Here is a 16,925-nt window from a genome sequence, read left to right as displayed (position 1 = left end):
GGTTAGAACAAAGACCTGCACCCACACCGGACCTTTCTGGACCGTGTTGCCTATCCCTGCTTTACACCATCTTACACAGACAGAGTGAAAAGATATTGTCTCTGTGCCGTTTACAGTGTGGGTTGTCTCGTATTTCCTCAGCGTTGTAACTAAACTATGGCAAACATTAGACAAATTCAGCCGGCTTCCTCAACATGACTCACAGGAAATGATGACTAACACTCATAAAAATAGAAGTCTTGTCAAAATAAAAGTCCACCCATCATTGGGCAACACAGTGGTGTTCTTTCGTGGAGTGAAACCATAGTGGTGCTTGTTTATCACTTCGCCTCTTAACCTAGCTTCCACTGCTTTTTCCCATATGTTCACGCTATGGCTGATCAACTTTATACCATTGTAGTTATTCCACTCAGCACATCTCCCTTATTCTTGAATCTCTGTGAAACTTGGCTGCTCTGGTGGCCGAGCGGAATAAACCGCCGTTCTTGCAACCCGCTCGTCATGTGGCTGGGAGGTTCGTATCCCAGACTCGCCGTAACCGGTCATGGCCAGAGTGTCCACGGGGTAAGGCATTCATTAGGCCACCCTTACCCGAGGGGCAGTGGGTGTAGATCGGTGTAGTGTTCGGGGACTTGTCGTTCTCCAGCGACCTCTCTGGCTTACCCGGGCGCCTGCAGCCAAGCAACCGAAAGCGTTCTCCCTACGTCTCCTCCGCGGCCTGACGGTAATGCAATCCATGCGAGGCTTCAGCGTGTAAAATAGCGAGAGCAGCCGACACAAGTTTGAAGGAAGCTGGTGTAACCACTATCTCCTTCCTGTGGAAACGTGAGCCAGGGAAGTTATTCGACAAGAGTTCCGGCCATATGCCATTGGGTTAATCGGGTGGGATAAGGGGAAAACTAGCAATAATTTTATTTAGAATCTCTATGAAACGTATAACCCCCGAATAAGATTGCACAGTACCTGTTAAAAATATTTCACATTGCCCAAAAACAAGAAAGAAAAAATAAATTCAAGACAAAAAGCCCAATGACAGCTGGGATAGACTCCAGCATCCCGTGACCACAATTAGGATGAGTGGCTTGAATAATGGATGGATGGATGGACAAAAGGCCCGTGGGGGGGGGGGGCAGCGAGAGTCAGTGTTGGACTTGAAGACAGTCCTTTAATTTATTTAGATTACACCCAGACAAGCGGCGTGCTTAATGTCGTGACGACCAACAAATCATAATCCCCACTCAAAGTTTGCACGTTGTGTCTACAAGTGTGTCTATAAGGCAGCCAATGAGAGAGAGAGAGAGGGGGGGGGGTGGGGGGTGGGGCGGGATTCCGTTGTCCCTATAAAGTGTTCCCTCATTTCCCAGGGTCCCCAGAGAATTTAAGAAATAGGCTAAAATGACGTGATGTTACACACTCTGGTACAGTAGGTGGCGGTATGCACCTTAAAGTTGTTTGCGATCCGCCAGTAGACCGAGAGAAGATGACGAAGAGTCCTAAAGCATTTAATCGGCAAGGATTCTCTACATTGCTTAGAGATGAAATTGTCCACGGACAATTTTCAAATCCCTCACTGAATTAGTGGAATCACCGCACATTAATTCCTTGGCATGAAGTACGCTACATGAATAGGATAATTAATTGATCTGATGAAATAATAAATGAATGACTCATTGATTTATAGTGGAAGCCCGCTTGCTTTCCATTTTTGGAATTAAACCGCCAGAACTAAATTTTTATTTGTCGGCGCCGTTGTGGCGGCCTCGGGACGGGGATGAACACTTTATTCTGTTTTGAATGTTTCGTAGCATGATAGAAAAGGTCCAGTGACCTCGCTTCGCTAAACCGGAAGTAGGTACGGATGAACACGCTGCGAGATCGCGGGAAAAAATGGCTGCCGTGGTTGTTGGCCCTTCGCGTTGTTGGGATTAATTGTCCAGAAAATTGTCTGAAAAGTGTCGAGCCTTTTTTTGTACTTTATGCCTAACTCGTGAGTGCACGATCCGCACGTTGATGAATTCTGCAAGTTTTTCTCTGAAATTTCTCTTGCGATCTTTTGTTACACAAACGCAGAGAGAGAGAGACAGAGCGAGAGAGAAAGGGAGTCGGGCGATCTGGTTCCGCCTGCGCTTTTAAGACTTTTAAATGAAAGATAATCGAGAGTTAGATCGCCAGCAAACGGACCATAGCTCTGATAAATCCATTGTTTAATTTCCGCACTGCGCAGTCGTTGTGATGCCTTCATTTGATTTGTCTTATCGCTCCTGATCACGCCAGCCCCGACCACCGAGAGGTAACACAGGTCCCCCAGACATGGACATTATTTTGACAAAACTTTAATTGCTAAACTTGAAATTTTACTGTGAAGTTATTTTCGACAGATAACGCCAAGGAACACGTGTTTTACAAACTTGAAAACGGGTGGTGAACTGGACCCCAAAACTACATGCATGCCCATGTCTTGTTTTTAATCCCGAGTAAAAAGATGTCTCTCTCTGTTGTGCACTCAACTCCCAGATATCACTTTTATTTGCCAAGCCCTGGATCTGTGTTGTGAGACAAGATGGAACAAGGTATGCAAATATTATTTTTGATGCTTGACATTTTACTGCTTAAATGCCCTTTTGACTATAAAATGTAACTTGCATTACCTGACCATTCAGTAACAATTTCTCATTCATATAGATTCGGTTATTAAGCTTCAGCATTGTTCTATTTGTTAGAGTAATTACTCAGTATTATTAATTCAGTGTGTGATCAGTTCACTTGTATCAGATTTTCAGTAATTTTATTTTAGATAATTTAGCTATTTTACTTATTCATAAGAAGGGGCGATACTAGGATCAGACCTTTGGGGGGGAGGGGTCGAGAATGTGACATGCATACAGTACTTTGCAAGTGTTCAACCTCCCTCATTTCATTGGATAACAATTATACATGAACAATACTTTTAATGGATAACCATTAAGAAACATGAGTTTTATGCTACAAAATAGTTTTTAAGAAAATGAAAAGATAGAATATGCTGCTTGCAAACATATTAAACCCCATTCACTTTGGCAAACCTCAATTTAATTAAGTATATAAATGGAATGATTATTTTTATTATTGTTACAGAATGTTCCCTTTAGAAGCAACTTAATTTATGTGGTCTATTGTTGTGTTTAATAATAATAGTTCAGAGTGAACAATCACTGATTTCAATATAATATGCCAGTTTTAGAGAGGACCCATAGTCGGTCAATGAAACTTGAGGCAAAAATTCAATCATGATGACCAGAACTTTCCAAAGTGTGTAAAAGATCAAGTAATAGCAAAGCAGATATGAGGAGAAATGTACAAAACGTTGTTTTGGTCTCTGAACCACATGGGGACAGTGTGCCATATCATCAAACAATGAATCAGAATCAAGTTTATTGCCCGTGTATCAGGAATCAGGAACATTTATATGTAGGTTTGCACATACATGGAATTTGACTCTGGTTTCATCACTCTCTCAGTGTACTTAACATAGAATAACAACACGACATCACAACAATCTTCAGTTACATACACAAGGACTGATTATATACAGTGAAATAAGAGGCGATAAAGTGCAAAGGTGCAGAGAATATATCAGAGATACTGAAATAAATGTTAGCAGGTTACTTACATACATGCCCCGAGGTAGATGGACATGACAGCGGACCAGTATACGTACAACGTACAGTACAGTATATCCAAGATTGTTGGATTTATTTGACAAAGGATTTATTTTAAAGGGTCAGAATCAGATTTATTGTCAAGTACAAGAACATACAAGGAATTTGTCTTGGTATGTTGGTGCAAGAGGGAAAATTAACAGCAAATCAGAATCAACTTTATTGGCCAAGTGTGCCCGTGCACACGAGGAATTTGACTCCAGCTCACAGCAGCTTCTAGCACTTGCATACATAACTCACGCAACAACAAAAAAAGAAACAAAACAAAAGAAACAAAAAATAAATAAATAAATGGAACAACAAACATGAACATTGGAGGCAAGCATGTATGCACAACAAGGTATGTCACTACTATACAGAGTTTTGTTATGGCTGAATAACGAACAACCTATACCTATATATTATACCATATTGCTTAATTGTCCTTGCACTATACCAATACCACAACTCCACAACCCATCATGCCCATATACAATACTATATGTTCAAAACTATGTTATCTTATAAACCAAAATATATCTTTTATGTTATAAACCACTTATAAAGTGGTCTTATATATTTTGTCTTATAAACCACTTATAAATCTTATAAAGATATCGTATAAACCACTATATATTCACCTACCAGTCCATCACACAACTACCTACTATATACTATATTATATACCTTTGTTACAACCACAACAATAACGGCAATAATTTGAACCAGTATACAGCAGTTGTGTGTGCATTTACAATTGTACATCTGTATTGCACAAACATTTGTATTGCACATCTGGTTTAAAAAGAGGTAGTGCACATCATAGATATGTAGGTGAGGCATCTTGACCAGGCAGTCTCATTGACGAAGTGTAATTTTTGCATTATAAGTGTCTGTCTATTCTTGCACCATGCTGTAAAGTGTTGATGAGAGAGATGGCCTGTGGGGGGAAAAAATGTACTATGTCTGGTGGTTTTCGTGCACATTGCTCTGTAGCGTTTGCCAGAGGGTAGGAGTTCAAACAGACTGTGTCCTGGGTGTTTTTTTTTTTTTTTTAGGTGATTCTGCCCGCCCGTTTTCAGGCTCTAGAGGTGTACAAGTCCTGCAGGGTGGGCAGTGGAGCGCCAATGATTTTTTTCTGCTGTCCTTACTGTTCGCTGCAATCTGTTCTTATCCTGTTTTGTTGCTGCGATGGATGTACACGGGACAGATTCAATGACTGCAGTGTAGAACTGACTCAACAGCTCCTTTGGCAGACCAAATTCCCTCAATTGCCGCAGAAAGAAAATCCTCTGCTGGACCTTTTGAGGATGGAGTTGATGTTAGTCTCCTGCTTCAGGTCTTTGGAAATGATAGTTCCCAGAAACATCCGCCTCCGCCACGTTTCAAGTGTTTTTTTTTCTTCTTTTTCTTGAAGTGACGTAGCCAGCTCTGCGACATAGCGTACACTAACGTAAATAAAACCAACGAACTGATAGTGAATTTCATTGCCAACTATTTTTACAAATATATATCCCTGAACGGGTGGGGGTGGGGGGGCAAGAATATATCTGTCGCCATCTTACAATGCTGTGATTGCAACTATTCCCCAGTCCTCTGTTAATAGTACACATGGCCATTGAAACTCTAGTTAATGGCCACACCCATATTTTTATGTGAAACTGGTCTTTGCTTTTGGTCGTTATACATCCGTCGCCATCTTACGATGTTGTGATTGCAACTATTCCCAAGGACTGTCCTGAATACCATTTTTTGGGCTCCGAAGCTTCGGTAGTAATCAATTTTGTTGTAACAAGACAATTTAAAGTGCTTTACATAAAATATAATGGGCATTAAGACAAAATGTAAAAGCAACATAAGGCAATAAAAAGACATTTAGATGGAAATAGAAAGAAAAAAATAAGCTAAGACAGATAAAACAGGAGAGTAAAAATTACCATGAAGTGTAAGATGATAATCAAAAGCTTCAAATTTGATTTAATAAAAGGCAGCAGCAAACAGGAAGGTTTTCAGCCTTGGTTCAGAAAAAAAAAAGTTACAGCAGACCTTCAGTTTTCTGAGAGTTTGTTCCAGATGTGTGGTGCGTAAAAACTGAAAGCTGCTTCTCCGTGATTAGTTCTGACTTTGGGAATAGAAAGCAGACCTGTCCCAGACAATCTGAGAGGTCTGGATGGTTCATTGTGTAGCAGTAGATCAGAAGTGTATCTTGGCCCTAATCACTGATTGCTTTATAAACCAAGAGGAGTATTTTAAAATCAATTCTTTAACAGACGGGAGGTTAGTGTAAGGACCTCAGAACCGGAGTTATATGATCCACTTTTTTGGTCTTAGTTAGGATTCGTAGCTGCAGTGTTGTGAATCAGCTGCAGCTGTTCGATTTTTTTTTTTAAGAGACCTGTAAAGATGCCATTACAGTAGTCATGTTGACTGAAGATAAATGCATGGACAAGTTTTTCCACATCCTTGTGAGACATAAATCCTCTAATTCTTGATATATGACTCGATATCGTCAGCTTCTTAAAATAATGGCCTAAGTCATATTTTCAAGTTTTTAAAAAAACAGAATAAACTGAAACAAATATAGAGTATATGATATTTCCTAATCATTTCACACAAAAAGGTTATCACAATATATGACTATTGACATACAAATAACGCTGTCTGTCAATTATATTCTATATTTGTTTCAGTTTATTCTGTTTTTTGAAAAACACTGAAAATATGACTTAGGCCATTATTTTAAGAAGCTGACGATATATTCTTCAGTTGATAGTATGCTGACTTTGTAATTATCTTAATGTGGCTATTGAAATTAGGGATTGACTGATTATCTGTCTGGCTGATTACCGGCTTAGATATTTGTCATTTTTCGTATTATCGTTATTGGCATATTTTTATTGGCCAGCCAATTTTTTTTAATTGCATATTGAAAATTCTATTAAACACATGTTCATTTAACGGCAGCCTTGTGTTGGGGTTTGTGTTGCTGTAAATTTTGGCACATTTTTTCTGCCTTTACCGCAACTGAATATTGGCCCTAAATATCAGCTATCGGCCTCCATAACATTAACTACATCCATCTGGTTCTGCTGATGTGCGGCATAATAACATGCACTACATAGGTGCACTTATGCGAAGGAATATGGACATATTCTGCGGCTGAGAGTAGGGTTGGGTATCGTCCGAAAATTTTCGATACCGATACCAATACCTCCAATTCGATGCGATGCCTAAACGATACTTTTTCGATACTATATATTATCAAAACCTTATAGGATTATCAGCAAACTACTTTTCTATACAGCGAGCGCCATAATTCATTGACACATTGTGTTATTTTGGTTCTGTACTCTAGCACTTTGAGATTGAAAGGATACAATGAGGTCAATGTGGAGGCTGACATCTTTAATGTATGTTTGCTCATTCTCATTTAGAATTCTTATGCAGGAAGATAAGCATATCTGCCCTTTCTGGTAGGAGACGGGCCCTTTCTATACTAATTGTGTCCCCAGCTGTTGAGAATGTTCGCTCAACTGGAGTGGAGGATGCTTGGGGACACAAATACACTTAGACAAAACAAGACTGGTAAAGTCTCCTTTCTCTCAAACCACCAGATTACTGGATTTGTTGAGGTCAACACATTAGGTATGCTTCTATACAGCTCCAACTCCTTTCTTGCCCTCTCTGCTTCAGTCTGCACGTTTGTGCTGACACCCTCCACTTTTCCGCTGATGGTTAGGGCCCTGTCTTCGTACTCAAAGAGTTCATGTATTTACTGTTACTTTTCCTAGTAGATCGTTGCAAATTTAACTTACCTAAAAGATGGAGATTCAGCTGTATTGAAGGGCTGCAACCCCTTAACTATGAAGCGGGTTACAGCCCAGTGACATTCCCCTCTCTTTTCTTTCCTCATCTTAGCATTGGTACTAGCCAAAGAGAATGGAGTCACGGAGACTTGACTTGGCTCAACTTGGCGTTCTACACTACTGCAGGCTTGGAGTAGGGACGAATGAAATAGGAGATAAAGTCAGGAAAATGCAGAGCTAACGTTATTTTTTTTTAACCTCAGACTGCTAACTGTTAACTAAAGTTAGCTAGTGCTAGCTACGTTAGCTTCATTTTTATAACCTAGCGTAGCTAACGTTCTATGACGTTAGACTAGCTTCATTTCTTTTTTACCTCAGACATACTGCTAACGTTAGAACCAGAAACACTTGACAGAACCATCCTTACCTGTTTCATCATTGCTAGCAGTGGCACGAGAAGACCCAGTGGCAGTTGTCCCAGAGCTAAAGTTAACATTGGCAGCAGCATGGACATTAACGTTATCAAACACAGAGCAGTTGTCAACTCGTAAATTTATACCATGCGTGATCTGATGTTTCATCATATTCGACGTATTCCCAGACACGCATTTGATGATTGCTTTGCAGCGGTTGCATTTTACTGTGTCTGGTTTGCTGTTTATTTTTTACAAAGTGTAGCCATGCTGTGGAACGCATCTTGCCCACGAGTTTTCAGCTCCAACCAGTCACTCACGAGACGCACAGGCATACCAAATAGCTTCATGCTGATTTGTCAGTCTGTGTACAACAACACCGGCAGTGATTGGCTGGCTGCGATAGCGTTCACGTCATCTACCGTAAAGTATCAAAATTCGGCACTATTTTTTTCCAAAGAGTTTGTTACTCGGTAGGACCGAGATATTTCGATATGGCACCGTTTTTGATACCCAACCCTAGTTGAGAGAATGTAGTTCCACATGGGAGGGTTTTGTCCGTGTCCCATTCCTGAACTTCCGTGCCAGCTACTCCTGCCGAATCTCCAAACTGTGAGCATACAGACTCCCATCTACTGCAGGTAATACACTGACTATTGATAAGTACCTCGTGCAACCCCACTTCAAAAAACCCAAACTATCACGTTAAAGATAAGAGAAAGGGAACATAATGACACTGTACATTTTTCCATTCAGTTCAATCAAAGCCTGCTGGGAGCACTTTTAACCAATTTATGTGGATGGAATTATTTTAATATTATAATTATTCAGTTTGATCGTTTACTTCCTACCGTCCATGCTGTTTAAATAATTCCATTTTCATGTTTTGGAAGTTATTTATTTTTAATTAAAAAAGAATTCCACTCAGATTGTTATCTAGTGCTTTGTACATCAAACATGTTCATTTAAAGGGATTTGTGTTGCTGTAAATTTTGGCACAATTTTTTTTTACATTTACTGCAACTGAATATCGGCCCCAAACAGGGTCCGAAATTAACTTTTTGGTTCACCAGCCAAATATTTGGTAGATGAAAATTTCTACCCGCCAAACTTTTTTTTTTTTTTTTTTACCAGCCAAAAAATAAAATTAGATTTTTATGTTGCGTACCATACATACAGTTAATCTGCATGATAACACATTATGGTGGTGAATAAAAACAGTGGTCAGAGCAGATTGTAAGTGAAAAATAATTTAATTTAATTTTGTATTGATAATAAAACAGTGCAACAAAGCAATGTGCAACAAAGTGCAACAAAATAGCTCCATAATGTCGATGTTAGCGTAGCATTATGCAGCTTACGTTGGCTCTATTCTGCAATGAGTCCTGAACGTTAATGAAGATAAATAATACTTACTTGCACATCTACACGAAGTCCGAAAGTGGTCTCGTCTTCTTCTCTATAGCATGTACCGTCCTGAACATGTTGACCAGTTTTTCTCCTGCGTGTCTTCAGAGAACTGTGTGAGTTGTTTAAATGCCTGTGCTGTATGGAGAGGCTGAGCTTGAGCCCGAGAGACCACAATGCAGGTGGTGTGGACCCTGGAGGTTTCATGGTCTACAATCGCTTCCAATTTCATGGTTTTATTACCGACTGTTGCGGCCCTAGTGCCGCGTGTCTGTAATTTTCCCTCTCCAGGTAATGCCCTGCCTCCTGTGGAACTGCTGATTGAGCCCAGGTGACCCCAATTCCTCATCAGCTGGTTATATACCTTGGAGAGAGACACACAACAGTGTCAGTGGGCCATTGTTGGCAGCCAGAGAATGAGAGAGAGACGGCCAGTGGGCCGTTGTTGTCAACCAGAGAGCAAGCTCTTGTGTCAGTACTCTATACTCCTTGAGAAGGAGGGTGAAACCTATGTCAGTGTTCTCGGTTCTTTCATTTTGGTTTGATCTGAGGTTGTTTTGTTATCTAAGCCTGGATAGTTAAGGGCCAGCATCTTCAGTTGCCTTTTCTTATTGTATATAGGGTTAGTTTTGTCAATAAATCTATTTGTTTTTACACCTGGTTCCGCCTCCCACCTTTCCTATTCCCCCGGGACACTTTTATTTTATTTGTTACTTCCCTTCATCCCCTGGACCTTTAATGGGGACGTGACAATTGGGAGCTCGCCCGGGATAATTTTTTTTGAAGATTCAAAAAAGGGCTGGTTGTTAAAATCCCTAGTGTTTGCACTGCAACAGATTCAGTGGAGATCAAACTGGAGATGTCTGCCAAGGTGACATTGTCACCACCAGGACACATCATCAGTTGTGTACCTCAGCATCACAGGGTGTTTCGGCCTTTTATCACAACAAACAAGTCTCTAAATGGACTGTGTAACCTTTAGCTGGTCACTCAGCATACAACCCAAACTTCAAGCACTGATGTGCAACCTCAGGAATTAGAAACATGGCTAAAAATATGCAATCTCAGCTTAAAAACAAAAACAAAAACAAAATAAGACAGTAAGGAGGTGGATTCCTGGTGTGTGTGTGTTAATTGTTGCTGTGTGCAGCTTGTCTCCAGTGGCGGGCGTGGTGAATATTGTAATTCGGTTGGTGTCTCAGACAGCTTCCCTGGTTAGAATAGGGGAGTGTCCAGCTGGCTGTGATCAGTCCTTCCATCGGACACTCTTTTGTTATTTTGCCTTTCTTGTTTTTGGAGTAATCCTGGGTGGGGACAACGCTCCCTGGCGGGGCTAGGCTTTTCGGGGCTCAGGCCGCTGAAATTCAGCCTTTAAAGCCGCCCCGAGCCCGGCACGCTCCGAGAAGACAGATAGGTGAAGCTTCAACCAGGTAGGAACGGGGGAAGTTTGTTTATTAGGCTAACCATATGTTTATTTTCAGCTTGCCGTAATTTGCCACTGGTGGATGTGACTTTTTAAAAGTGTGAAGTTGAGTGGCTGTAGCTGAGGCCCGTATGTGGTGTTGTGGTGTTCTCAACTATGGCTACATTTGATTTGCGTGCATTTAGCTAATCCTACATTAGCTCAGCTGGATGATTGTAGGAAAAAAGAGCTGTGTGATATTGCAGTGCATTATGGCATCTCCATCTCAGGTTCTCTTTCCAAAAGGGACCTGAAAGCGGCGCTTATAGATGCGCTAATTGTTGGAGGGGTTCTTAGCTTACCGGCACCTCATAGTGAAGCCGCATTGTTCTCGGCTGAGAGCCGCTCTGATTCTCCGGCAGAAGAGCCGGCTGAGCAAATACCGGTTAGTTTTACTCCGGGTTCCCGTGGTGTGACCGAGAACAAACCGGTTACCCTACCACCCTTTGAACCTTTCTCCGTAGAGTCCACTCCTGGTTCTAAACTGGATATGCGGTTAAAAGTCCGTCTTGCTCATCTCCAGTTGGAAAAAGAAAAAAAGGGAAAAGGAGAGGGAACTTCAGCTTCGTAGGTAGTTGGAGTTGAGGAAGTTGGAGGCAGAGACAGCCGTCAAAATGCAACAGTTAGAGCTGCAGTTAGGATTTGGCTCTGCTGTTACGAGTGAGTTGCCGACACCAAGCTCTACCGGCGCTTTTGATGTGAGCAAAAACATCACATTGGTCCCTGTGTTCTGTGAAGCCGAGGTTGAAACATACTTCGGTGCATTTGAGTGCATAGCCACAGCTTTGAGCTGGCCACAGGATTTGTGGGCTATATTGCTCCAGTGTAAACTAACTGGGAAAGCTCTGGAAGCTTGCGCCTCACTTCCTGCCGCAGATAGCATTGTTTATGAAAAACTCAAAAGTGCTATTCTGCGGGCATATGAGTTGGTGTCAGAGGCGTACCGGCAACATTTCAGAGGCCTCAGGAAAAGCCAAAATCAGATGTATACTGACTTTGCGTGGGGAAAAAGCCTTCTCTTTGAACGATGGTGTTCGGCTTGCAAGGCCCACGACTTGGCGTCCTAAAAGAGCTGATAGTGTTGGAGGATTTTAAAAACTGTGTGCCTGACTGCATTGTCACTTATTTGAATGAACAAAAAGTGTCCACTCTGCATCAGGCAGCAGTGTTGGCGGTCGAGTTCGCGCTAACACAAAGCGTTTTTGTGCTGCGTAATATTTCCTCCCCCGGCGACGACTCACGAAATCCTAACCTGCATGTTACCCAAACTTCACGTGTCGGTACCCCTCCAAATCCTAGAGTGGAGAAACACTGTTTTTTTTGTCATAGGTCTGGACATGTGGTTGCAGATTGTGAGGCCTTGAAATGGAAGCAGCAGGCAGCTGTCCCGAGACAGCCAAAAGGGTTGGGTTTGATAAAAACGATGTCCACGTTCCCCCTTAACCAGCCTCCCCTTGCGGAGGGGCCAGATGAGTGTTTCAAACCTTTCATCTCTGAAGGGTTTGTATCGCTCACCGGAAGAGCCGAAGATCAATGTCCAGTTATTATCCTGAGAGATACTGGTGGTTCCCAATCATTCATTCGCGCTACTGTCTTGCCTTTGACTGAAGACTCTGCCTGTGATGCGAGCGCTGTTGTGAGAGGAATCGGAATGAGTTTTGTGCCTGCACTGCTTCAACGTATCCATGTGAAATCGAAACTCGTTAGTGGTTTGTTTCCTGTAGCCGTTCGCGCCTCTTTACCAATCAGTGGCGCTGATTTCATAATGGGGAACGACATAGCAGGAGGGAAAGTATACCCCACACCTGAGGTCATGGATGTTCCCTTGTCTGTGACGGAGTCTGATGACTTGGCAAAGAAACATCCTGACGTGTTTGGTGTCTGTGCATTAACTAGAGCTCAGGCCCAGAGACAGCCAAAAGAGGTTGATCTGGCTGATTTGGTGTTTGTTTCAGCCTTGTCTGAGGACAACTTGTCCTCTATTGGTGAGTCAGTGAGTGATGAGCCCAAAGCACACAAGAATGCAAAGACGGACGCTGCGCCAAATGTGACTCTGCCACTAACACAGGAAGCATTCATCCAAGCCCAGAAGAGTGACCCTTCTCTGACAAAGTGTTTTGCTTCTGTTGTAAAAGGTGTTAAGTGTAGAAGAACCCACTCATACTCACTAGATGATGGTTTGCTGGTGCGCACGTGGGTTCCACGGGGGGGAGCTGTTGCAGATGACTTAGGAGAAGACGAGTTCAGTTCATCAGCTTGTAGTTCCAGCTGGCTATAGGCAACATGTGCTGACCTTAGCGCATGAACACCTGTGGTCGGGTCATCTGGGTATAACCAAGACTTATGACCGTGTTTTAAAGCATTTCTTTTGGCCAGGACTGAAAGCTGACGTTGCACGTTTGTGCAAAACATGTCACACATGCCAGCTTGCAAGCAAGCCAAATCAAAGAATTCCCTAAGCCCCTTTGCATCCAGGTACAGCTGTTGGCCCCCCCTTTGAACATGTTATTGTACACTGTGTTGGCCCCCTACCCAGGACTAAGTCTGGTAACCAGTTCCTACTGACTGTAATGTGTGTTTCTACCCGGTTTCCTGAAGCAGTTCCACCAAGGAAGGTTACCGCTTCAGCCGTTAGTAAAGCTCTAACTAAGTTCTTTACCACTTTTGGGTTACCACGTGTTGTACAGACCGACCAGGGCAGAAACTTTCTATCTAAGACCTTCAAACAAACACTGCAGTCTTTGGGCATATCACACGCAGTGAGTAGCGCGTACCATCCTGAGTCACAGGGTGCGCTAGAACGCTGGCACCAAACTCTTAAGTCCATGTTGCAGAAGTACTGTTATGAGACAGGGAAAGATTGGGATGAAGGTTTGCCGTTCATGCTTTTTGCCATCCGTGATGCAAAACAAGAGTCTCTGGGGTTTAGTCCAGCTGAACTCGTTTTTGGCCATAATATGTGTGGTCCGGTCCGTTAAAGGTGTTACAGGAGCAGTTCATGTCTAGTTCATTCTCCCAGTCTGTGTTGGATTTTGTTTCCCAGTGCAGATCACGACTGCATAATGCAACATTACTGGCGAGAGAAGCCCTTTCCGCCTCCCAGGATAACATGAAGAAGTGGTTTGACCGTAAAGCAGTGGCGCGTCAGTTCCGTCCCGGTGACCAAGTACTCGTCTTATTGCCGGTGCCTGGATCTGCCCTCACTGCACGATTTCTAGGTCCATATGTGGTGGAAAGAAAAGTGTCTGATACAGACTGTTATTCTCACTCCTGAGCGTAGGAGGAAAACACAGTTATGTCATGTCAACATGCTTAAGCCTTTCTTTCCCAGGAATACTCCTGGGGTGACAAGGCGAGTCCCGAAATGTCCTGCTTCCTTAGTATGTGTGGGTGTCTTACCGGATGATGGACTCAACCTGCCCTCTGGTGGCCAACGGAGTGGCAGGCTGACCAACCCTGAGTTTCGATCTGATGTTGACTCCCACCTGTCGTACCTCCCTGTGGAGCAGCAAAGTGACATCCTCGGTCTATTTCACATTTCTCACACTTTGTTTGGTTATGTGTTGTCCCGTACTAGTGTCCTACAGCATAACATTGACGTTGGTAGTGCTGTTCCCATCAAACAGCATGCCTACCATTGTTCTACTGATAAACGGCAGGTAATGAAAGCAGAAGTTGATTATCTGATTAAAAATAGATTAGCTGTGCCTAGTCACAGTCCTTGGAGTTCCCCTTGTCTGTCGGCTCTGAAAGCTGATGGGACACCCCGTTTCTGCACTGACTTTCGGAAGGTGAATGCAGTTACAGTGCTTTTCCATTGCCCCGCATGGAAGATTATATTGATAATGTTGGCCCCGCTACTGTTATCACTAAACTAGATCTCCTAAAAGGATATTGGCAAGTTCCATTAACCCCCGGAGCATCAGATATCTCAGCTTTTGTGACCCCTGACCACTTAATGCAATATACTGTAATGGCGTTTGGCTTGAAAAACGCTCCTGCTACGTTTCAGCGTTTCATGCACAGGGTGTATGGTGATGTCCCCCATTGCAACGTGTACCTCGATGATATAGTCGTGTATTCAAATTGGACAGACCATGTGTCTAGCCTGAAAACGGTGTTTAAAAGGCTCAAGGATGTAAACCTAACACTCAGTCTCTCCAAGTGTGAGTTTGGCAAAGCCACTGTTACTTACCTGGGTAAGCAGGTGGGTCATGGGCAAGTCCGCCCAGTAGATGCAAAAATCACTGCGGTATTAAACTACCCAGTTCCCACCACCAGACGTGAACTCTGCCGTTTTCTAGGCATGACTGGCTACTACCGGTGTTTTTGCAGGAACTTTTTGGTGGTGGTTGCCCCCCTCACCGCTTTGTGTAGCCCGGCTGTTCCTTTTGAGTGTCAGCACTCCTTCGAAGCTGCAAAGTCTCTCCTTTGCAGTGCCCCTGTTCTAGCTGCCCCTAACTTCTCCCTGCCCTTCAAGTTGGAAGTTGACGCCAGCGCCTCTGGGGCTGGAGCAGTATTGCTGCAGGATGATTCGGGTGGTTTACCTCACCCAGTGTGTTTCTTCTCTACAAAGTTCAAACGGCATCAACTCAACTACTCCACTATTGAGAAAGAAACCCTAGCCATGCTACTTGCCGAGGTGTATGTTGGTTCTAGCTCACTTCCGGTGACTGTGTATACCGACCATAATCCTCTTGTCTTTTTAACTCGGATGTACAACCACAACCAACGGTTGATGCATTGGGCACTTTTGGTACAGGAGTGTAACATTGAAATCCGGCACAAAAAAGGATCTGACAATCTGGTGGCTGATGCTTTATCCCGTAGGTAAAATGCCTGCTCAGTTACCATGCAAGAAGATGTGTGAATTTGAAAAACGGCAAATGTTATCACCATCCATACTTACGAGAAGTAAGTAATTAGCAATGGTGTAATTTTTTTGAATGCAATTACCCTCTTAAAATATACAAACCTAGGGTTTGTATTTATTAGAGGGGGTGTTACGGCCCCAATGCCGTGTGTTGTGTATGTGATTACCCTCTCATATACAAAACTAGGGTTTGTACTTATGGGAGGGGTCGTTACGGCCCTAGTGCCGCGTGTCTGTAATTTTCCCTCTCCACGTAATGCCCTGCCTCCTGTGGAACTGCTGATTGAGCCCAGGTGACCCCAATTCCTCATCAGCTGGGTATATACCTTGGAGAGAGACACACAACAGTGCCAGTGGGCCATTGTTGGCAGCCAGAGAGTGAGAGAGAGACGGCCAGTGGGCCGTTGTTGTCAACCAGCGAGCAAGCTCTTGTGTCAGTACTCTATACTCCTTGAGAAGGAGGGTGAAACCTATGTTAGTGTTCTTGTTTCTTTCGTTTTGGTTTGATCTGAGGTTGTTTTGTTATCTAAGCCTGGATAGTTAAGGGCCAGCATCTTCAGTTGCCTTTTCTTATTGTACATAGGGTTAGTTTTGTCAATAAATCTATTTGTTTTTACACGTGGTTCCGCCTCCCACCTTTCTTATTCTCCTGGGACACTTTTATTTTCTTTGTTACTTCCCCTCAACCCGTGGACCTTCAACGGGGAACGTGACACCGACAACAAATGTATTGTTGCGGGCTTTTCCCTTTGCGTACCTCTGACAAACGGTGCAAGTTATGGACAATGTTGTCATATCGTAGCACAGCCGACTCCTCTCTACTCTGGTCTTCTCATATCTCCAATCAGGACAAATGTCCTCTTCTCTAGTTTGACCCCATCAGGTGGCTCGTCATTTGTTCGTTTTGTTGGGCCGGGTGGGCTTACACCGGCTATGTCTCACCACATAATGTTGTTCCTAACGTTAATGCTAGCTACTGTAGTACGCAAGCCGCTATCGTCTGACAGGACTAGAAATATCATTCACTTTGCGCGCCTGTGAGCTCCAGGCTCGCGCTCTTTATGCGCAAGCTGTTTTGCGCACCAAGTTCGTTCATTCGTGCGCTGTATGAGCAACCAAGGCTGATATTTTGCTACAAATCTTACTTGCGCTGAACCATCAATGCTGATATTTTATCGGAAAAAAAGTCACCCGCCAAAGTGGTGGCTTCTGGAACTTACACGCCAAATGAAAATTCTACCCGTATTTGGCACTTGGCGGGTGTTAATTTCAGACCCTGGCTCCAAA

The 16,925-nt window shown here is 43.1% G+C and overlaps 1 protein-coding gene across 1 annotated transcript in view; it reads left to right on the top strand.

The window, feature by feature from the left end:
* The first annotated feature begins 2,427 nt into the window (after positions 1-2,427).
* The window catches only part of LOC130111578 (zinc finger protein 462-like), a 56,177-nt gene continuing 41,679 nt past the window's right edge, over positions 2,428-16,925 (top strand). The window contains exon 1 of the mRNA XM_056278810.1: positions 2,428-2,570. Coding sequence (XP_056134785.1) covers positions 2,561-2,570 — 10 coding nt within the window. The 5' untranslated portion in view covers positions 2,428-2,560. The remainder of the gene's footprint in view (positions 2,571-16,925) is intronic.

The sequence above is a fragment of the Lampris incognitus genome, chromosome 1 (assembly GCF_029633865.1).
Source record: "Lampris incognitus isolate fLamInc1 chromosome 1, fLamInc1.hap2, whole genome shotgun sequence".
Taxonomy (NCBI): Eukaryota; Metazoa; Chordata; class Actinopteri; order Lampriformes; family Lampridae; genus Lampris; species Lampris incognitus.
This window is presented reverse-complemented; position numbering and strand designations above follow the sequence as displayed.